This window comes from Haliotis rufescens, unplaced genomic scaffold, assembly GCF_023055435.1.
Source record: "Haliotis rufescens isolate VD_foot unplaced genomic scaffold, xgHalRufe1.0.p SCAF_48, whole genome shotgun sequence".
Lineage (NCBI taxonomy): Eukaryota > Metazoa > Mollusca > Gastropoda > Lepetellida > Haliotidae > Haliotis > Haliotis rufescens.
The window spans coordinates 301,959-325,985 of NW_025964201.1; the positions used below are offsets into that span (position 1 = coordinate 301,959).

The 24,027-nt window shown below is 43.0% G+C and overlaps 1 protein-coding gene across 1 annotated transcript; it reads right to left on the minus strand.

Annotated features, from left to right (window-relative positions):
- Positions 1-18,119: 18,119 nt before the first annotated feature.
- Positions 18,120-21,325, minus strand: LOC125372779 (excitatory amino acid transporter-like). The gene is made up of 3 exons (XM_048383412.1): positions 21,111-21,325; positions 18,854-18,988; positions 18,120-18,261 (listed from the first exon to the last, which is right to left on the minus strand). Exons 1-3 carry the CDS (start codon positions 21,323-21,325, stop codon positions 18,120-18,122), a joined length of 492 nt encoding a protein of 163 aa, XP_048239369.1.
- Positions 21,326-24,027: the final 2,702 nt, after the last annotated feature.

Below are 24,027 nucleotides of genomic sequence, written 5' to 3' on the forward strand. Positions count from 1 at the left end.
GCATTCATATTGTACACGTAATAACAGACTGACCTAAAACATGCGATGACACTCCAAAAGGTTTTTTGTTTGTTTAACGCTAGATTCACCCTGCCCACCCTAACCTCATTCCACAAGGTAACTGGGATCTATTCTAACTTGGAATCACCACGTGGTTAATGTGTTATGAACAAATGAAACACGGTGATTCCATCACTGGCAGCTGGGAACAATACTTTCTGAGTAATCTGTTGTGTGACCGGAATCTGATATCACAACTCCACAGCTGTCTTAACATTTTTCTCAAAAGCCTTCTCATTTCAAAGGAGTGTACCCATCCATGTAAACACTAACAATTGTGACAATATTTGTACAATCTTGGCATATGAGAATAATCTTAAGATTATATTTATCTGCAGATTGTACATCACAGCGCCAATTGCGTTCCACTCCACGTGCTCCATTTTGTTATATAACCCATATCACATCCAGGTTTTCTATGCAAATTGTGTGAATGGCGGGGCTGCCGATCGGGCAAGACATGCTTTACCTTTCTGCGAACGTCTGGCGTCATCACTGATTTTCATTGATGTTGGGTGGCTGATGACTTAGTGTGATTGCAAGGCTGTGCAGTTTGCATCGGTCAACCAATGAGTGAGTATGGTTTTACGCCGCTTTTAGCAATTTTCCAGCAATATCACGGCTGGGGACACCAGAAATGGGCTTCATACATTGTATCCATGTCAGGAATCGAGCCCGGGTCTTCGGCGTGACGAGCGAACGCTTTAACCACTAGGCTACCCGACCGCTCCGGTAGCCAATGATGTGATTCGTGAACATGGCATGGTCGTGGTTGTGATAACTCCTATCATATAGGAACATATATTCAGCATATAGCACAAACACCTTCTACTAAATGACCTGGTGACGTGCACTGGATCGCTCCCAGCAGTGTACCATAGCACAGCACAACCCATATGGTCGTAGGTCAGTGATGATGTGGGCTGGATGGCTTCCAGCAGTGGTACCATAGCACAGCACAACCCATATGGTCGTAGGTCAGTGATGATGTGGGCTGGATGGCTTCCAGCAGTGTACCATAGCACAGCACAACCCATATGGTCGTAGGTCAGTGATGATGTGGGCTGGATGGCTTCCAGCAGTGTACCATAGCACAGCACAACCCATATGGTCGTAGGTCAGTGATAATGTGGGCTGACTGGGCATCACCACAGTTATAGCATAGACAGTTCTGAGGCCAGTATGGTACCGTGGGGGATGGTGGTGAACGAATGACCCAGTCGTCTAAGGACTGCCAATCGCTGTGCATGGTTTTGTCCCTTAGGGGTACCAGAAGCATGATAGTGGGGTCAAAATCAGGTTATCCCTATTCGAACCCACACTTAGATCACTGACTTTGTGTGCTGGCGATTAGGAGCCTGTTTCTGGCAAGTGTGGGTTCCAATCCCGGACGGGACTCAATCCAAAAAAGTATGAGGATCTGTACTTTACTAAGAAAGTGTTATCCCAGATATAACATTTGTTACATTTAACCACTTTGTAAATGCCATTGTGTATTCAATTTTATCATTGGTTACTTGGAATTGATTTTAAACGTGTGCCAGCATACAGAATGGATAATAATGACAACATATTTCCTGTTATTTGTATAAATAGTATAACATCGACAAATCGTATTATAAGGGATTTACTTTCTCAGACAAGTAGAACACATTTTTTCAGAGCAAGTTGCCAGTGTCATGTTGTGTGACAACAAGACCGAAACAGGCAAGGAGGTCTACATCAACAGCAACCGACTGAAGATGTCATCTCTGGAAACAAGCACCTGCACCTGTACAGTCAGTGGAGCTGCGAGCCGCGTCACCCTGCTGGACGTCAGACTGGGCAACAGCCACGTGACCACACTGTCCATCAGGGACAAGACACGTACAGTGTACACAATCCATGGTGGCGACCTGGCAGTCCACTTCATGAAGGAGATTAACATCAGCCAACCAGAGTGGAGTTTACAGGTGGATGTTATCCGAGACTATCTCCCTGACAAGATATGGATGAGAGTGGAAGGTAATAATTTTCAGAAGGTTCCATTGATTACAAAATAGTGATAATAGTTCAAATGTATACCATTGAAGCCAATTGATTAATTACTTCTTTTTCCACAGGACACAACGGATCTGACGTCACAGTCGCGTGTACAGGTATGCTCTTTGCTACTTACACCTTTCTAATGGTTGTTGTAACACAACACAATCACTCCAACATCTAACTCTATATTATCTTCACCAATGAAAAAAGGAAAGTTTATTCGTATGAAGTGTAAATGATAGAGTGTAAATGGTTCAGCCCCTTGACACATTATTGATTATTCTGTTGTAAGGCAATCATGATAATATCGTCATCTATGTCATGTCTATGAGACTGATATTAGACAACTATTCTTCTTCTAAAAATCTAAAAGTCTGTATAACAAACACATCAGTGTGTTTTCTTGGGGAACGTCAACATTCCGATAAGCTTAATATTCTGGATCAGCAGGAGAATAATAATACGAACACACAATGCCATTTAGAAAGAGGCCAAATGTAGCACATGTTATATTTGGGATAACACTTTCTTAGTAAAGTACAGATACTCGTACTACCCTCAAACCTCACCCCAACCCCCTGTCAATAATAACGACGCGAGAATAATAATGACACGAAGTTTATTTCACACTTCGTCATTTCACGTTTGAAAAGGAAGTGCTTAACTGCTTGGTTAAATGATATTTTCTTTCAGCGATAGAGAGCAAAGAAGCAGCTTCAAACACCGATGGGACGCAATCAGGGTCATCAGGTAAGGCCGTTCTTGGTTTGGTACAAGTGCATGTATCTGTTTGATTCGATTAATAGACTAATATTGTGTGCTTGTTTCAGACACGTCTGTGTATCGGTGGTAAAGTTCGTCTACCAACTGGTGTGCCAAGTTATATATATATACCTCCTTTTAAATGTACACATTTGTCAAATTATGTTTCAGTTGGATCACAGCTTGTTTTCCTTCCTGTTGGGTTTTTGGTTGGATTTGTGACTGTTGGTATTATCTTCATCTTGTATATGAAAAGGTTGGTACCACAACAATACATTTTATTGCATGGACGTGTGTTAATATGAAAGACATTCGTGGCAAGACAAATCTATATTTTCCGAAACGACAAATCTATTTACAATAATCAATATACGTATATTATTAAATTGTTATCACAGAACCATCTATAAATTCCATTTTTACCCAGGAGACAAAGCAACCGGGCCTCTGTTTCACCTTCCCTACGGTTTACCCCTGAAGGGAATGACGCCCTTGAGCCCATCTACTCCTTACCCCATCAACATCAAGGGACGGACCCCCGTCGCCAACTTTCTACCAAGAGCTGTAGTCCCGGGATCCACATCCAGGACGACCCCGACTACAGTGTGGCTACCCTCCAACCTAACCCCAACCCTCTGTCACTGTCAAACCTAACCATCGACAAGAACAAGCTTCGATCCAACACAGAACCGTGAACAGTGAAGTAACTATGTCATCCTTGCAATTTGTTGCCCGTACGCAGATAAAAAATTTAATGTATAATTGATCTTATTATTTGCTAGTAGCATATTATTTGGGCTTGCTGTGCCCTACAAAAAATACGTTAAAACATGGTACTTGTTGTTACCATTTCTGGCGCTGGGCATTAAGGGGCTAAAACAAGGACTGGTCGGCTCGGAGTCAGTATACTGTGCCTCAGTAGGGCATTCATGTTAATCTGCGGCATGGTATCTCAGTGAGCTAGCACTATAAATCGGCACTAGACTCGACTGGTACAAGCAGCCACACACACACATACACGTGCATGCATGTCGCATCTTGGACGCGACGTTAAACCCCGTTTCACCATTCACCGGATCCTCAATTACAAGAAACCAGGCCTTGTTTCCTTAGGCAAAATATGTGTGTTTTATACAATGCTACTGAAACCATTGCTTTACATGGCACTTACTTACTTAACAGCCGATAATGAATAGCGAAAGCGATTCTAGTAAGGAAACAGATATATACTAGCGGAAAAAGTAACTGTGCTTCATATAAAGTTGTGTGAATGTTGTTACTGAAAATATACAAAATAATATTTGGGCAGTCGTCTGATCAATGTTTTATCCTAACAATGTAATTGCCAGAACCCATAATGGTAACACTAGACAGGGAGGCTCGCCCTCTAAGTTTGTTTGTTTTGTTTGTTTGTTGTTTAACGCCGCACTCAGCAATATTCCAGTTGTATGACGGCGGTCTGTAAAATAATCGAGTCTGGACCAGACAATCCAGGTGCTTGACATCATGAGCATCGATCCACGCAATTGAGATCGATGACATGTATTAACCAAGTCAGCGAGCCTGACCACCCGGTCCCGTTAGTCGCCTCTTACGACAAGCATAGTCGCCTTTTACAGCAAACATTGGTTGCTGAAGACTTATTCTACCCCTGATCTTCACGGGTCTCGACCTCTAAGAGCGGCGGTGTAACAACTAAGTTAACAATGTCAATATCGGATGTTACAACCATTTTAGTAGATATTGGCAGGGCAGCGGCGGCACATTACAAGTGGTCAACCGACCTCGAGGGGTACATGGTGTGATGTGCCCTGTGTGTGAGGCAATGTATAGTGGTCAACCTACCTCGAGGGGTACATGGTGTGATGTACACAAGGTTAATCACACCTTATGCCCCGTGAGATCGGTTGACAACGAACAGGCCCGGAATACATGTCCGCCTTTTTACTGAGTTAGCCAAACTCGAAGCAGGAGGACGCAAACAAACCGAGTTACTTGCCTTTACCCAAGCATTCGGATAAACGTCGGTTCATTTCAACTTAACGATACTCGAGATATGGAAGTTACCTACGATGTGTTCCGATTGATTTCTCAATCTCATCCGAGACATCTTCTATGCGGGAAGCCCGTTGGGGAATAGCCGCTCATGGCTGTACGTTGTTACTTGTGTACAGAATGTTTAACTAGCTATAGTGGAATGTTCAGTTCGTTGTTGCCTATGTAAAGAATGTTTAACTAGTGGAATGTTCAGTTCGTTGTTGTCTGTGTACAGTATGTTTAGCTAGTGGAATGTTCAGTTCGTTGTTGTCTGTGTACAGTATGTTTAGCTAGTGGAATGTTCAGTTCGTTGTTGTCTGTGTACAGAATGTTTAGCTAGTGGAATGTTCAGTTCGTTGTTGTCTGTGGACAGTATGTTTAGCTAGTGGAATGTTCAGTTCGTTGTTGTCTGTGTACAGTATGTTTAGCTAGTGGAATGTTCAGTTCGTTGTTGTCTGTGTACAGTATGTTTAGCTGGTGGAATGTTCAGTTCGTTGTTGTCTGTGGACGGTATGTTTAGCTAGTGGAATGTTCAGTTCGTTGTTGTCTGTGTACAGTATGTTTAGCTGGTGGAATGTTCAGTTCGTTGTTGCCTATGTACAGAATGTTTAGCTAGTGGAATGTTCAGTTCGTTGTTGTCTGTGTACAGTATGTTTAGCTAGTGGAATGTTCAGTTCGTTGTTGTCTGTGGACAGTATGTTTAGCTAGTGGAATGTTCAGTTCGTTGTTGTCTGTGTACAGTATGTTTAGCTAGTGGAATGTTCAGTTCGTTGTTGTCTGTGTACAGTATGTTTAGCTGGTGGAATGTTCAGTTCGTTGTTGTCTGTGGACAGTATGTTTAGCAAGTGGAATGTTCAGTTCGTTGTTGCCTATATACAGTATGTTTAGCTAGTGGAATGTTCAGTTCGTTGTTGTCTGTGTACAGTATGTTTAGCTAGTGGAATGTTCAGTTCGTTGTTGTCTATGTACAGTATGTTTAGCTAGTGGAATGTTCAGTTCGTTGTTGTCTGTGTACAGTATGTTTAGCTAGTGGAATGTTCAGTTCGTTGTTCTCTGTGGACAGTATGTTTAGCTAGTGGAATGTTCAGTTCGTTGTTTTCTGTGTACAGTATGTTTAGCTAGTGGAATGTTCAGTTCGTTGTTGTCTGTGTACAGTATGTTTAGCTAGTGGAATGTTCAGTTCGTTGTTGTCTGTGTACAGTATGTTTAGCTAGTGGAATGTTCAGTTCGTTGTTGCCTATGTAAAGAATGTTTAACTAGTTCAATGTTCAGTTCGTTGTTGTCTGTGTACAGTATGTTTAGCTAGTGGAATGTTCAGTTCGTTGTTGCCTATGTAAAGAATGTTTAACTAGTTCAATGTTCAGTTCGTTGTTGTCTGTGTACAGTATGTTTAGCTAGTGGAATGTTCAGTTCGTTGTTGTCTGTGTACAGTATGTTTAGCTAGTGGAATGTTCAGTTCGTTGTTGTCTGTGTACAGTATGTTTAGCTAGTGGAATGTTCAGTTCGTTGTTGCCTATGTAAAGAATGTTTAACTAGTTCAATGTTCAGTTCGTTGTTGTCTGTGTACAGTATGTTTAGCTAGTGGAATGTTCAGTTCGTTGTTGCCTATGTAAAGAATGTTTAACTAGTGGAATGTTCAGTTCGTTGTTGTCTGTGTACAGAATGTTTAGCTAGTGGAATGTTCAGTTCGTTGTTGTCTGTGTACAGAATGTTAAGCTAGTGGAATGTTCAGTTCGTTGTTGCCTATGTACAGAATGTTTAGCTAGTGGAATGTTCAGTTCGTTGTTGTCTGTGTACAGTATGTTTAGCTAGTGGAATGTTCAGTTCGTTGTTGTCTGTGTACAGTATGTTTAGCTAGTGGAATGTTCAGTTCGTTGTTGCCTATGTAAAGAATGTTTAACTAGTGGAATGTTCAGTTCGTTGTTGTCTGTGTACAGAATGTTTAGCTAGTGGAATGTTCAGTTCGTTGTTGTCTGTGTACAGAATGTTAAGCTAGTGGAATGTTCAGTTCGTTGTTGCCTATGTACAGAATGTTTAGCTAGTGGAATGTTCAGTTCGTTGTTGCCTATGTACAGTATGTTTAGCTAGTGGAATGTTCAGTTCGTTGTTGTCTATGTACAGTATGTTTAGCTAGTGGAATGTTCAGTTCGTTGTTGCCTATGTACAGAATGTTTAGCTAATGGAATGTTCAGTTCGTTGTTGTCTGTGTACAGTATGTTTAGCTAGTGGAATGTTCAGTTCGTTGTTGTCTGTGTACAGTATGTTTAGCTGGTGGAATTTTTTGTTCGTTGTTGTCTGTGTACAGTATGTTTAGCTAGTGGAATGTTCAGTTCGTTGTTGTCTGTGGACAGTATGTTTAGCTAGTGGAATGTTCAGTTCGTTGTTGTCTGTGTACAGTATGTTTAGCTAGTGGAATGTTCAGTTCGTTGTTGTCTGTGTACAGTATGTTTAGCTAGTGGAATGTTCAGTTCGTTGTTGTCTGTGTACAGTATGTTTAGCTAGTGGAATGTTCAGTTCGTTGTTGTCTGTGGACAGTATGTTTAGCCAGTGGAATGTTCAGTTCGTTGTTGTCTGTGTACAGTATGTTTAGCTAGTGGAATGTTCAGTTCGTTGTTGTCTGTGTACAGTATGTTTAGCTAGTGGAATGTTCAGTTCGTTGTTGTCTGTGTACAGTATGTTTAGCTAGTGGAATGTTCAGTTCGTTGTTGCCTATGTAAAGAATGTTTAACTAGTGGAATGTTCAGTTCGTTGTTGTCTGTGTACAGTATGTTTAGCTAGTGGAATGTTCAGTTCGTTGTTGCCTATGTACAGAATGTTAAACTAGTGGAATGTTCAGTTCGTTGTTGTCTATGTACAGTATGTTTAGCTAGTGGAATGTTCAGTTCGTTGTTGTCTGTGTACAGTATGTTTAGCTAGTGGAATGTTCAGTTCGTTGTTGTCTGTGTACAGTATGTTTAGCTAGTGGAATGTTCAGTTCGTTGTTGTCTGTGGACAGTATGTTTAGCTAGTGGAATGTTCAGTTCGTTGTTGCCTATGTAAAGAATGTTTAACTAGTGGAATGTTCAGTTCGTTGTTGTCTGTGTACAGAATGTTTAGCTAGTGGAATGTTCAGTTCGTTGTTGTCTATGTACAGAATGTTTAGCTAGTGGAATGTTCAGTTCGTTGTTGTCTATGTACAGAATGTTTAGCTAGTGGAATGTTCAGTTCGTTGTTGCCTATGTACAGAATGTTTAGCTAGTGGAATGTTCAGTTCGTTGTTGTCTGTGTACAGTATGTTTAGCTGGTGGAATGTTCAGTTCGTTGTTGCCTATGTACAGAATGTTTAGCTAGTGGAATGTTCAGTTCGTTGTTGTCTGTGTACAGTATGTTTAGCTGGAGGAATGTTCAGTTCGTTGTTGCCTATGTACAGAATGTTTAGCTAGTGGAATGTTCAGTTCGTTGTTGTCTGTGTACAGTATGTTTAGCTGGTGGAATGTTCAGTTCGTTGTTGCCTATGTACAGTATGTTTAGCTAGTGGAATGTTCAGTTCGTTGTTGTCTGTGTACAGTATGTTTAGCTAGTGGAATGTTCAGTTCGTTGTTGCCTATATACAGTATGTTTAGCTAGTTGAATGTTCAGTTCGTTGTTGCCTATGTACAGAATGTTTAGCTAGTGGAATGTTCAGTTCGTTGTTGTCTGTGTACAGAATGTTTAACTAGTGGAATGTTCAGTTCGTTGTTGTCTGTGTACAGAATGTTTAGCTAGTGGAATGTTCAGTTCGTTGTTGTCTGTGTACAGAATGTTAAGCTAGTGGAATGTTCAGTTCGTTGTTGCCTATGTACAGAATGTTTAGCTAGTGGAATGTTCAGTTCGTTGTTGTCTGTGTACAGTATGTTTAGCTAGTGGAATGTTCAGTTCGTTGTTGTCTGTGTACAGTATGTTTAGCTGGTGGAATGTTCAGTTCGTTGTTGCCTATGTAAAGAATGTTTAACTAGTGGAATGTTCAGTTCGTTGTTGTCTGTGTACAGAATGTTTAGCTAGTGGAATGTTCAGTTCGTTGTTGTCTGTGTACAGAATGTTAAGCTAGTGGAATGTTCAGTTCGTTGTTGCCTATGTACAGAATGTTTAGCTAGTGGAATGTTCAGTTCGTTGTTGCCTATGTACAGTATGTTTAGCTAGTGGAATGTTCAGTTCGTTGTTGTCTATGTACAGTATGTTTAGCTAGTGGAATGTTCAGTTCGTTGTTGCCTATGTACAGAATGTTTAGCTAGTGGAATGTTCAGTTCGTTGTTGCCTATGTACAGTATGTTTAGCTAGTGGAATGTTCAGTTCGTTGTTGTCTATGTACAGTATGTTTAGCTAGTGGAATGTTCAGTTCGTTGTTGTCTATGTACAGAATGTTTAGCTAGTGGAATGTTCAGTTCGTTGTTGCCTATGTACAGTATGTTTAACTAGTGGAATGTTCAGTTCGTTGTTGCCTATGTACAGTATGTTTAACTAGTGGAATGTTCAGTTCGTTGTTGCCTATGTACAGTATGTTTAGCTAGTGGAATGTTCAGTTCGTTGTTGCCTATGTACAGTATGTTTAGCTAGTGGAATGTTCAGTTCGTTGTTGCCTATGTACAGAATGTTTAGCTAGTGGAACGTTCAGTTCGTTGTTGCCTATGTACAGTATGTTTAGCTAGTGGAATGTTCAGTTCGTTGTTGTCTGTGTACAGTATGTTTAGCTAGTGGAATGCTCAGTTCGTTGTTGTCTGTGTACAGTATGTTTAACTAGTTGAACGTTCAGTTCGTTGTTGTCTATGTACAGTATGTTTAGCTAGTGGAATGTTCAGTTCGTTGTTGCCTATGTACAGAATGTTTAGCTAGTGGAATGTTCAGTTCGTTGTTGCCTATATACAGTATGTTTAGCTAGTGGAATGTTCAGTTCGTTGTTGTCTGTGTACAGTATGTTTAGCTAGTGGAATGTTCAGTTCGTTGTTGTCTATGTACAGTATGTTTAGCTGGTGGAATGTTCAGTTCGTTGTTGTCTATGTACAGAATGTTTAGCTAGTGGAACGTTCAGTTCGTTGTTGCCTATATACAGTATGTTTAACTAGTGGAACGTTCAGTTCGTTGTTGCCTATGTACAGAATGTTTAGCTAGTGGAATGTTCAGTTCGTTGTTGTCTATGTACAGTATGTTTAGCTGGTGGAATGTTCAGTTCGTTGTTGTCTATGTACAGTATGTTTAGCTAGTGGAATGTTCAGTTCGTTGTTCCCTATATACAGTAGGTTTAGCTAGTTGAACGTTCAGTTCGTTGTTGCTTGTGTACAGTATGTTTAGCTAGTTGAACGTTCAGTTCGTTGTTGCCTATGTACAGAATGTTTAACTATTGGAATGTTCAGTTCTCTGGAATGACAATTGCGGATTTCACATTCAGCGCAAATGTTCAAAAAGCAATCAACACATTCGTTCGATGAACATTAAGATCGTTTTGTCGGTGTTTGTGCATTCATTTGCGTTAATAACGGTTTTTTCCGTTTTAGTTGTATATTTTACTGAACTGTATGGAAGTATGATCGTTTGTTAACCCGATATCCATTCCATGCATTGTCCAATGGTTTTGTTTTATCATTTTCATGTTTGGCTGGCTTTGCAGAACACTTCATAAGCTTTATGACTTTCATTAATTATGATGTATTAATATCTCATGTTATAAATGTAATGTCGTACATGAAAAAAATCATTTGACAGACATATTCATCATAACACCTATTTGTAGTATCACATCCCTTTCGCAGGCAGATTCACCATGATTATAAGGAATTTTCATACTGTCACAGCTGATACATATGCCCCATGAATGTGTTTATGTCAGATGTAAGCAATCAGTTTCCATTTTACAGAGAAATATGTATTTCCTGAAATCGTGTCCTTTCATTTCCTTCTCTTTTGTGCTCGTGTTGTATGACAAACAGTCACAGTGAGCATGCACAAGGACAAGGATTTAGATACCACTTGATACGCAGCAGCGTGTATTCACGCACACGTGGTTCAGGCCTTGTTGTGGAAGGGGGCCGTGTTCGCGAAGATTTCCTAACTCACATATCTTGACACGAACTTAAGACCGTGTAATGGAACAGGGGTCATAACTATTGTCACCATCGTCCGCTGTATAATCCCGCATAACGCAGGGTCATCGAGTGGAGAGGGAGAAGAGAGAGAAGGAGTGAGTGAGTGAGTAGGGTTTAACGCCGCTTTTAACAGTTTTCCAGTTATATCACGACGTGTCAGCTTAATGTGGGAGGAAAGCCCGAAGTGATGCAGGTCTCAGACGTTTACCACTTCGATGAAACCCACGAGCACGGGTATGGTGTTGACAAACCTAGAAACAAGAGAGAGAAGGAGGCGTTGTGGGGCCCCGTGGCTTCATTCATGCCAACATCAAACCATCAGTCGAAGTATTCAACCTCCTGGTGAGTGGATGGTGTACTGATGGTTGTTGGATGTCAGAGAAAGTTATCCCTGTTGGGGTTCCGGGGTAATAAAAAGATCCCACCAACCTATGCTGGTCGTTGGAGGAGATCGTGTGATCAGGGTCGGTGGTTTGTGTCACCGTACCCCGACGGCGTGGACTGTTGCTCACGATGTCAGTCACGGGATTGCCTGGTCCAGACTCGATTATTTACAAGCCGTCGTCATGTAGCTGGACTATTGCTGAGTGCGGCGTTAAACAACAAACAAACAAACAAACAATATTCTACCCTGGACCTTCACGGATCCATTACTTTTCTAACTCATGGAATAAAATGAACTTACTGCTGGAGTGCAGACTTAACCACATACACAAAAACAACTAAGAGAGTTATATTCATTTTCTCTTTGTTTGTTGTTCACCCCGCACTCACAAATATTCTAGCTATATGACGGCGGTCTTTAAATAATCGAGTCTGGACCAGACAATCCAGTGATTGACATCATGAGCATCGACAAGCATGGGTTGCTGAAGACCTATTCTAACCCTGATCTTAACGGGTCCATTGTATTGAGCACCAATATCAGACATAAACTCGATTTCGTTTTCAAACAGCGTATGCCTCGCCTGATATTACAACGCACAGCCTCGTATCCCCAGCAAAACATCATCTGTCTTAATGAGTATGCGATTAGACGAAAGTTGACTGAGTGCACAAGGTTTAAAAAATGTTTAGTTGAATATTTCCTTGTATAAGATCTTGACGTTTTTCATGTTTACAGTACACGTTTTTCAGTTTGTTCCGGGTAGGTTGAATCTTCAGTTTCATTTGTCGTTTATATGTTTTATATTTAAATGTTAAAATATATGCAGCTCTATGCAGCTTAATCTTCATCAATGACTGTTCATATATGATGCATAGCTAGGATCTATCTTTTGTTGTATTTGATAAAAGTACAGTATATATGAATGCCATATCCTTTCATGGTTTTGTTTCATTACTGTAATACATATTTTTCTATATATTCTTTTAATAAAAAACAGTGTTTTACTGCCAGTGACGTGTCATGTTATAATTGGAAGGGAGGGAGTCTATACATTCCATGTTCTTATTTACTTTCAAAACGCTATTAGTTCAAATAATTAGTTCAATACAGCAGGAGAAAATGTTAACATCAATACAAGGAATGTTTATTTATAGTTTAATAGTCCAATGGGGACGCTGGAGAAGTCCAGTGGTTACTGCGTTCGCTCGTCACGCCTAAGACCAAGGTTCAATTCCCCACATGGGTAAAATGTGTGAAGCCAATTTCTGGTGTCGCCGTGATATTGCTGGAATATTGCTACAAGCGGCGTAACACAATACTCACTCACTATAGTCCAGTGAAGTCACAGAAAGTAAAGGTTAATTATTATGGCTGCTTGCGGTTGCCTCCCTTATCAAGCTGGCTCGCCGTCATATACAACAAAATATGTCCAAAGCGGCGTGAAACCCCACTGACTCGCTGACTATTCAAACAAACAAACACAACGTGAGGTTAATTCTTATACTATTTTACCATCTCATAAGCGCGTGGGGACACAGTCACGTGACACCAGCTGTGTCGCGGAAGGAATCGGGAAACAGCACGAGACTTCAAAGTGGACGACCATGCTTTAGTCATAACTACGGAATTAGTCTATGATTTAAATGTGAAAGTCCAATCCCTTTAACTCCTGTCGTGACGGAAGAGATTTACAACGTGTAGTCAAGGACGATTGTCCTTTAGTCACAATTATGAAATTGGCTCATTATTTAAATGTGAGCGACCCACATCTCTAGCTGTCCATGCAACAAATATGGTAATAAAATAACTGTAAGAGATCACGGTAGCTGTGGTCAGTGTGGACAATTAGGTACAGAAGATCATCATTTATTTCATTGCCAAGCTGTGAATGAGTTTGGACAATGTTTCTTTGTCTCAACCCCAACACGTTTTGGTGATGTTACTTGTACAGACAAATGTCAAGGAGTAATTAATAACTTTGAATTGATCACAGGCAGAGTTGTACGTGAACTTCATGATTCTTCATGATAATATTTGGAAACTTGTCAGAAGACAATTCTGTTCAATGTGACACTAGCGATGTTAAACCCAAATCTCTCACTAACTATAACTGTTTATATTTCAACGACCTAACAGAAAGTTGATACTCCTACTTTTTGCTATTTCATGAGCGTGTGACCTAAATGTGTACACAGTCACGTGCCACCGGTTGTGTCGCGGAAGGAAACTGGGCTCCGTTCCACAAAGCTGTCGTAGCGACAAGGAAACTCGTAACTACCATACTTTTACAAACACTTTGTGGAACGGGACCCTGATCCTGAAACGGGAAATAGTAAGTATACCAAGTTAGAATGAAAACGCGACTCAGATTGTGTTGTCGCCGGACGTTTCTTATTTCGTCGTGAGTTAAAGGTGAACACCCCAACTCTCCAGGTCTTGTCGTGAGTTGAAGGTGAACACCCCAACTATCAAGGTCTTCTCGTGAGTTAATGGTGAACACCCCAACTCTCCAGGTGTTGTCGTGAGTTGAAGGTGAACACCCCAACTCTCAAGCTCTTGTCGTCAGTTAAAAGTGAACACCCCAACTCTCCAGGACTTGTCGTTAGTTAAAGGTGAACACCCCAACTCTCCAGGTCTTGTCGTGAGTTAATGGTGAACACCCCAACTCTCCAGGTCATGTCGTGAGTTGAAGGTGAACACCCCGACTCTTAAGCTCTTGTCATGAGATAAAGGTGAACACCCCAACTCTCCAGTTCTTGTCGTGAGTTAAAGGTGAACACCCCAACTCTCCAGGTCATGTCGTGAGTTGAAGGTGAACACCCCAACTCTCCAGGTCTTGTCGTGAGTGAAAGGTGAACACCCCAACTCTCCAGGTATTGTCGTGAGTTGAAGGTGAACACCCAAACTCTCCAGGTCTTGTCATGAGTTAAAAGTAAACACCCCAACTCTCAAGCTCCCCTTGAGTTAAAAATGAACACCCAAACTCTCCAGGCCTTGTCGTGAGTTGAAGGTGAACACCCCAACTCTCCAGGTCTTGTCGTGAGTTAATGGTGAACACCCCAACTCTCCAGGTCATGTCGTGAGTTGAAGGTGAACACCCCGACTCTAAAGCTCTTGTCGTGAGATAAAGGTGAACACCCCAACTCTCAAGGTCTTGTCGTTAGTTAAAGGTGAACACCCCAACTCTCCAGGGATTGTCGTGAGTTGAAGGTGAACGGCCCAACTCTCCAGGTCTTGTCGTGAGTGAAAGGTGAACACCCCACTCTCCAGGTATTGTCGTGAGTTGAAGGTGAACATCCTAACTCTCCAGGTCTTGTGAGTTAAAGGTGAACACCCTAACTCTCCAGGTTTTGTCGTGAGTTAAAAGTGAACACCCCATTTCTCCAGGTCTTGTAGTGAGTTAAAGGTGAACACCCCAACTCGCCAGGTCTTGTCGTGACTTAATGGTGAACACCCCAACTCTCCAGGTCTTGTCGTGAGTTAAAGGTGAACACCCAAACTCTCCAGGTGTTGTCGTGAGTTGAAGGTGAACACCCCAACTCTCAAGCTCTTGTCGTCAGTTAAAAGTGAACACCCCAACTCTCCAGGACTTGTCGTTAGTTAAAGGTGAACACCCCAACTCTCCAGGTCTTGTCGTGAGTTAATGGTGAACACCCCAACTCTCCAGGTCATGTCGTGAGTTGAAGGTGAACACCCCGACTCTTAAGCTCTTGTCATGAGATAAAGGTGAACACCCCAACTCTCCAGTTCTTGTCGTGAGTTAAAGGTGAACACCCCAACTCTCCAGGTCATGTCGTGAGTTGAAGGTGAACACCCCAACTCTCCAGGTCTTGTCGTGAGTGAAAGGTGAACACCCCAACTCTCCAGGTATTGTCGTGAGTTGAAGGTGAACACCCAAACTCTCCAGGTCTTGTCATGAGTTAAAAGTAAACACCCCAACTCTCAAGCTCCCCTTGAGTTAAAAATGAACACCCAAACTCTCCAGGCCTTGTCGTGAGTTGAAGGTGAACACCCCAACTCTCCAGGTCTTGTCGTGAGTTAATGGTGAACACCCCAACTCTCCAGGTCATGTCGTGAGTTGAAGGTGAACACCCCGACTCTAAAGCTCTTGTCGTGAGATAAAGGTGAACACCCCAACTCTCCAGGTCTTGTGAGTTAAAGGTGAACACCCTAACTCTCCAGGTTTTGTCGTGAGTTAAAAGTGAACACCCCATTTCTCCAGGTCTTGTAGTGAGTTAAAGGTGAACACCCCAACTCGCCAGGTCTTGTCGTGACTTAATGGTGAACACCCCAACTCTCCAGGTCTTGTCGTGAGTTAAAGGTGAACACCCAAACTCTCCAGGTCGTGTCGTGAGTTGAAGGTGAACACCCCAACTCTCCAGGTCTTGTCGTGAGTTGAAGGTGAACACCCCAACTCTCCAGCTCTTGTCGTGAGAGACAACATGCTAAATTAGATTGGTTGTCAGGCTCAGTGACTTGGTTGATTGCCTGTCATCGTAGCCCGGCGTTGTGGGACGTTGGTTATTATCAAATACTGGCCTGCTCTAGCGTGAATAATAAACACACAACACATAGAACGTTTTTGTTTGTTTTGTTTATTGTTTAACAGCGCACTCAGTAATAGTCCAGCTATATGACGGCGGTCTGTAAATAATCGAGTCTGGGCCAGACAATCCAGTGATTAACATCATGAGCATTGATCCGCGCAGTTGGGATCGATGACATGTATCAACCAAGTCAGCGAGCCTGACCACCCGATCCCGTTGATCTTTCGACAAGCTTAGTCGCTTTTTACGGCAAGCATGGGTTGCTGAAGACCCATTCTACCCCGGATCTTCACGGGTCTGGTGTCTACCTGATGTCATACACTGGGTCTGTACTGCTTCACTCCATGGTACGTGTTGTAGTAGGTCTCATCGTGTCATGATGACGACGTATCAATGTGGAAGAAGGCTGGTGGGGTTTACGTCATTCAGAACAGTCCTCCAAAATATATATTACCATTATAAGTTGTCAACAGTTCTAGAGGGGCATATGGTGTGATGTACCCTGTGTGTGCGCCTATGTACCCTGAGGCGTCAGGCTCACACACAGGGTACATCACACCATATGCCCCGAGAACGAATGATCTTACAGACATTCATTCACGCAGGACCTTATATGTCCGCATTTTCACTGAGTTTGTAAACCTCGTAGCAGACGAGGGCGCAAACGAACCGAGTTACTTCCCTTTACCCCATGCGTCTGCTAAACATCAGTTAATTTCAACTCATCGATGCTTATTCGATATATGCAGGTTACCTATGACGTGTTCCGATTGATTTCTTTGCAGGCTACATGAGTGGGCTATATATAAAATAATTGCCCTCTCCTTAACCAATCAGTGGCTAGTATTTTAATGTAAGGTGGGATCCAAACAAACGTCGCTCATACCTTAGGAAAGTTAGTCTCGATGTCATATAACCGGTCTTTGATTCAGTTATATTACAAACAGCATTCGCATCTTCATCACTAATTAAAAACCAACTGAGTAAGTTTTAAAGCCGCATCGAACGGCATTTCAATGGTATTTCAGATTGATGTGGGAGAAAAACCTGAGGTGATGCAGGTCTTAGACATTTACCATTTCGGTGAGACTCATGAGCACAGGTAAAGTGCTGACAAATCTAGAAACATGATTCAGGGCGGACCGCGATTCGAACCCACAAGGTTTTCAGCACGCTAAGGTGTGCAACTGTCTGAAGACGACTTGGCTCCCATTATACAAATTTCTAATGACGACTCGGCTCCCATTACACAATGTCTGAAGACGACTGGGCTCCCAATACACAATGTCTGAAGACGACTTGGCTCCCATTACACAATGTCTGAAGACGACTTGGCTCCCATTACACAATGTCTGAAGACGACTTGGCTCCCATTACACAATGTCTGAAGACGACTGGGCTCCCATTACACAATGTCTGAAGACGACTTGGCTCCCATTACACAATGTCTGAAGACGACTGGGCTCCCATTACACAATGTCTGAAGACGACTTGGCTCCCATTACACAATGTCTGAAGACGACTTGGCTCCCATTACACAATGTCTGAAGACGACTTGGCTCCCATTACACAATGTCTGAAGACGACTTGGCTCCCATTACACAATGTCTGAAGACGACTTGGCTCCCATTACACAATGTCTGAAGACGACTTGGCTCCCATTACACAATGTCTGAAGACGACTGGGCTCCCATTACACAATGTCTGAGGACGACTTGGCTCCCATTACACAATGTCTGAAGACGACTTGGCTCCCATTACACAATGTCTGAAGACGACTGGGCTCCCATTACACAATGTCTGAAGACGACTTGGCTCCCATTACACAATGTCTGAAGACGACTTGGCTCCCATTGCACAATGTCTAATGACGACTCGGCTCCCATTACACAATGTCTGAAGACGACTGGGCTCCCATTACACAATGTCTGAAGACGACTTGGCTCCCATTACACAATGTCTGAAGACGACTTGGCTCCCATTACACAATGTCTGAAGACGACTTGGCTCCCATTACACAATGTCTGAAGACGACTTGGCTCCCATTACACAATGTCTGAAGACGACTGGGCTCCCATTACACAATGTCTGAAGACGACTTGGCTCCCATTACACAATGTCTGAAGACGACTTGGCTCCCATTACACAATGTCTGAAGACGACTTGGCTCCCATTACACAATGTCTGAAGACGACGTGGCTCCCATTACACAATGTCTGCGTGTTCTATCATGTTCTCTTTTTGCTCCCTGTGTACAGCTCCAGCACCTTGTCGGGGGAAGTAGTGAGCAAGGAGGGCCGCGGCAACACAGTCTCCGCTGATATTCACCATGGTGATGACACGGCCCCTGGAAAAGTGAATCAGGGAGTATTGTTTTACGCCACTTATAACAATATACCAGCAATATCCCGGCGGGATACACCAGAAATGGACTTCACACAGTGTTACCATGTGGGAAACCGAACCCGGACCGGACAATCGAACGCTTTAACCACAAGGCTACCCACCTCCCAATGGAAAGACGTACATGGATATGGGGTAACCGGCTCTTAATCGCTTTTTGAAATCACCCGATATATTTTTTGCTTTGTTTGTTGTTTAACGCCGCACTCAGCAATATTCCAGCTATATGACGGCTTTCTGAAAATAATCGAGTCTGGACAAGACAATCCAGTGATTGACAGCATGAGCATCGATCCACGCATTTGGGATACGATGACATGCATCAACCAGTTAGTCGCCTCTTACGACAAGCACAGTCGCCGTTTACGGCAATCTTTGGTTGCTGAAGAGCTATTCTACCCCGAGTATTCACAGGTATCACCCGATATACCGAGCATTAAAACATTATATTGAGATAGGTATCATGGAAAGAATGAACCTCAATTTACCGATTGACAGGTAATACCGCGCACCCTTACTATTTAATAAGGACTTACAGGAGCCAGACAATGGGCAGGACGAAGTAGTCGTCATCAGGAGGCAGGCCGACGGCGGACATGATCACAAACAGCGTTACAAAGCCGCCCCCGGGGATCCCTGCCGAGCCAACGCTGGTCAAAGTTGTACATAAGCTGAAAATGAATAAAGAGTATGATTAAGTAAGATATGCTTATTGAAATGTAGCTGTACATATGGGCAAGTCTTTGTTTGTTTGTTGTTTAACACCGCACTCAGCAATATTCCAGCTATATGACGGAGGTCTGTAAATAATCGAGTCTGGACCAGACAATCCAGTGATTAATATCATGAGCATCTATCCGCGCAATTGGGATCGATGACATGCATTAACCAAGTCAGCGAGCCTGACCACCCGATCCCGTTAGTCGCCTCTTACGACAAGCATAGTCGCTTTTTACGGCAAGCATTGGTTGCTGAAGACCTATTCTAACCCGGATCTTCACGGGACTTATGACATGTCGGCCCGTTGTCAGGGGCAGGGTTGTTACGGCTGCGTCACGTTAACGCCGTTTATAAACCTATCACCGTATATATATTACCCTATATTGAATCAGGTCCCTGACAACCTCGGGTAAACCTTGTAACCAGCTCATCTTCCCAATCCAGGTTTAGAAGCGGTTCTCTTCCAGACCTAGGTTTTGAATGGGTCTCTTCTTTACCTCCTTAGAGGTTGTACTTTCAAGTGTAATACCTTGGTTTCACAAATTACGTTTTATGAACTTGCCTCCTGATGTGAACACATTTGTGTTCGGTAGTTAGTTATAAATCACAATTTCTTTTCACATGAAAATTCCATGACGTGAATCGAACCTGCAACATCACATATCGTGTTAAGTTTTGTAAGCCACTGTTTTCCAACGGAGCTAACGAGGCAGGTAAGAGTTGTTCAAATTATCATGTCATGACTCCTGGCTCGTTCATGCTGCACGTGTTTGTTCTCTCGCACGGTTTTAGCGAATTCCTTTAATACCGCGATACACTGTATTATTTCTCTATAAGGTATGTCGATGTTTTCTTATCTTGTTCTGGTATTTCTTGCATTGAGACGGTTCATAAGTTGGATAAAACACACCTCTTTGGCTTTGGTTGAAAATGTAAAAGCGTGATTTATCCTATACGTAAATGTTAAAGTGACTGCTGCCATGAGGTTTTGGTTACAGGAGAGGGTACAGAAATTAAAGGTTATGATGCCCGTCTTTACAAGTGAGTGAGTGAGTGAGTGAGTGAGTGAGTGCGTGAGTGAGTGCGTGCGTGCGTGCGTGCGTGCGTGCGTGAGTGAGTGAGTGAGTGAGTGAGTGAGTGAGTGAGGGAGGGAGGGAGGGACAGTATTCTAGTTCTATCACGGCGTGTAAGCTTAATGTGGGAGGACGAATGGCGGCCAAAAGACGTGATGTTGAAGAAAACGATCTGACAGTATGGGTCTTCTGTATCATTTCTTACCACAAAACCGAGTTTTCTACTTGCACTTTCAAAACACGAACAACAGGTCCTAGTAAAAACGCTGAAACATCTTACTTAAGGATCATGACTTATGCCTAACAGCGAGTCGTTAACAGATGGTAGCTTAACAATCATTCCATGCAAAACGAAACAAAATACATTTTTTATATTTCGGTTGGAACACTAGCAACGTTTTCTTGACAAGGGCCGTTAATTTATATGGAGTGTGGGATGTGGTTTCCCTATGACAGAAAACAACCCATGAAATACATAGCGTCTAATGGAGCGAGCTCCTTGTCGATCATATAGCTGGATGGCATGCTGTACTAAAATTATTTCGTCCATGAATGACTATTCCATCACGAATGATAAATGAAAAAGATTGAAGTTTAGTCATCAGTTGTGTATAAAAAATATTTAAAATATATGTCGGTTTGGTCTCAGGGGACCACTTTCTTTGTTATGATCAGGATTTAGCCAGGAATTCGTCTTCGATTATTGCAAAATACTAAATGTACATATCCCACTTCTTCAGTCCACTGGTTGGTCGGGTAGCCTAGTGGTTAAAGCGTTCGCTCGTCACGCCGAAGACCCGGCTTCGATTCCCGACATGGGTACAATGTGTGAAGCCCATTCTGGTGTCCCCAGGCGGGATATTGCTGGAATATTGCTAAAAGCGTCACACAACCATACTCACTCACTTACTCACTCTACAGGACACTAATTCGTATAAGTTACATTTAAAGCATCATTTTACATTTTTTGTACCTAACTGTTTGTAACTCAGTTAAATACCAGATAATGAAGATGTCGATGACGTTTAGAGGTATCGCATTCAGTTGTGCAATGAAGACGACGGTGACGACTTGGAAGATGGCGGTGCCGTCCATGTTGATGGTGACCCCTATCGGCAGCACAAAGCGGCAGATGGTCCGGTCAATCTTCAAGTTGTCTTCACAGCAGCGGACGGTCACCGGAAGTGTGGCAGCGCTGTTATAAACAATGTTCATCATGAATATACAATGCCGTTTAGAAAGGGTTAAATGTAAAGTGTTATTGAGTGAACTATGTTTAACGCCGCTTTTAAGAGTATTCTAGTTATATAACGGCGTGTCAGCTTACTGTGGGAGGAAAGCCCGAAGTGATGCAGGTCTCAGGCGTTTACCACTTCGGTGAAACCCACGAGCACGGGTATGGTGCTGACAAACCTAGAAACATTATCGGGGCGAACCGGGATTCGAACCCACAATCATAGGTTTCTGGCGCCTTAGATGACTGGGCCACCCGTGCTCCCTCAAATGTAACTTTGGGACAGTTCACCTCCGAAACCGCTTCGTCACGGCGACGCTAACTGCAGCGACGGCACTGCGGCACAGGATCAGTCGACAAACCGTGTACAGGAGATTACGAACCCATGGTATCAGAGCACATTGACCCTACCAAGGCATGTTGTTGACACCTCAACATCGCCTCGAGAGACTGATATGGGTCGGGAGACTTCGACGTTGGCAACTGCGTGACTGGACACGTGTTATGTTCTCCGATGAGAGCAGAGTTTGTCTCGATGGTCAGCAATCTGCTGTGACTTGGAAACCAGGCTCGTGGTTATTCATGGTAACATGAATGCACAGCGATATTGAGATTTAGTTTGGCGACCATTTGCGGAGCCATTCATCCAGCAACAGTCCCGTGGAATCATTTTCCAGCCCGACAATGCGACGCCGCATACGGCATGGTTGACGCAGAGCTCCCTTAACATCGCGAACATTCAGGTTTTACCTTGGCCGTCATGCTCGCCGGACATGAACCCAATTGAATTTTTGTGGGTTGGTTTGTTGTGTAACGCCGTACTCAGCAATATTCCAGCTATATGACGGTGGTCTGTAAATAATGGAGTCTGGACCAGACAATCCAGTGATTGATATCATGAGCATCGATCCACGCAATTGGGATCGATGACATGTATCAACCAAGTCGGCGAGCCTGACCACCCGATCCCGTTAGTCGCCTTTTACTACAAGCATAGTCACCTTTTACGGCAAGCATAGGTTGCTGAAGACCTATTCTACCCCGGAATCTTCACGGGTCTAAAATTATTTTGTCGGACTACCTCGATCGCTAAGTCACCCAGTGGCTCCGGTCAACTGCCAGGAAGTGGAACAATGCCTCCTTGCCGAATGGCAACGCATCTGACGTTTTACACACTTGCCTTGTCAGGTGTTATGACTGTGACTTTCATTGATGACCCCACGCGTCTTTGAGGGCCTGCCCGTCTGCTTGTAAACGTTTGATTGTAATCCTATCCGGGATTCAAACCCGTACTGCCAGAGTGAGGCATCTGATCGCCAGCACACAAGAGTGTTCTTGTTGTTAAACGCCGCACTCAGCTATATTCCAGCTATATGATGGCGGTCTGCAAATAATCGAGTCTAGACCAGACAATCCAGTGATTGATATCATGAGCATCGATCTACGCATTTGGGATACGATGACATGCATCAACCAAGTCAACGAGTCTGACCACCCGATCCCGTTAGTTGCCTCTTGCATATCATGTGTGATTGAGATTGCACATTGCTTGTTGGCACTGGTTCTCGCTACTGTTTGCGGGCATGAACACATTTCTTAAAAAGCATTTGGGTGTACTTGCATGTTGTTATTTTTATCATATCACATATCAGAAGCTATCAGCATTTAGCTTACCTATATTACGTAACCTGTATTCCATACGTACCAAATAACAAGCGTAACCATTGTCATGGTGATGTCATTGAGCGAGGTAAAGAATCTTAGCATCACTTCACTGGCCTTTCCTAGTCTTCCCAAACAGAGCCCGAACACGACACAGTACGCCAGTATACCTGTTGAACAGAGCACGAGCAGTCAGCGAGCGAGAGTTGTTTCAGGCCGCGGATATATATAACTGTATTTAATCGAGCCTGGGAAGAAAAACAGTGGTTGACAGCATGAGCAGCTATCAGTGAGCGAGTGATTGTTGTTTCGAGTGTGGACCGGACAATCCAGTGATTAGTATCATGAGCATCGATCTACGCAATTGGGATCGATGACATGCATCAACCAAGTCAGCGAGCCTTGCCACCCGATCCCGTTAGTCGCCTCTTACGACAAACATAGTCAGGATACACTTTTAAGTGATTGCGAAATCAGTGCGTATGTCCTGCCCTACCGGGAACGTGACCCGTGAAGATCCGGGGTAGAATAGGTTTTCAGCAACCCATGCTTACCGTAAAAGGCGACTATGCTTGTCGGAAAAGGCGACTAACGGGATCGGGTGGTCAGGCTCGCTGACTTGGTTGATGCATGTCATCGTATCCCAATTGCATGGATCGATGCTCATGATGTCAAGCACTGGATGTCTGTGCGTAAAACAAGAAACAAACAAACAAACAAAAAAAACGGGAACGTTGTCCATATGTTTGTCTGAGTTTCCCATCTTCCGCCAGCCCTGTATTTAATATCAAGTTTTCGCATCTCAATTTCCCCCATTACTGTGGAAATCTATGCCCTGATGTGATGAAAGGTTCACCGTCAAGCATATATTGCTTGACTGTGTGGACTTTGCAATCGCAAGGGATTCACATTATCAAAGCGTAAATCTGAAAGATCTCTTTTCCCGTGTCAGCGGGCATCTCATCTTAAATTACTTGAAAGAAATTGGTCTGTATAATAAATCTGAAATATGTATGTGAAT

Coding starts and splice junctions, on each gene's coding strand:
- LOC125372779 (XM_048383412.1), bottom strand. CDS start 21,325: ATGAACATTGTTTATAACAGCGCTGCCACACTTCCGGTGACCGTCCGC. Junction 18,989..21,110: donor ATCGACATCTTCATTATCTG/GTATTTAACTGA, acceptor ATTCATTTTCAG/CTTATGTACAACTTTGACCA. Junction 18,262..18,853: donor CTGCCCATTGTCTGGCTCCT/GTAAGTCCTTAT, acceptor TCACTTTTCCAG/GGGCCGTGTCATCACCATGG.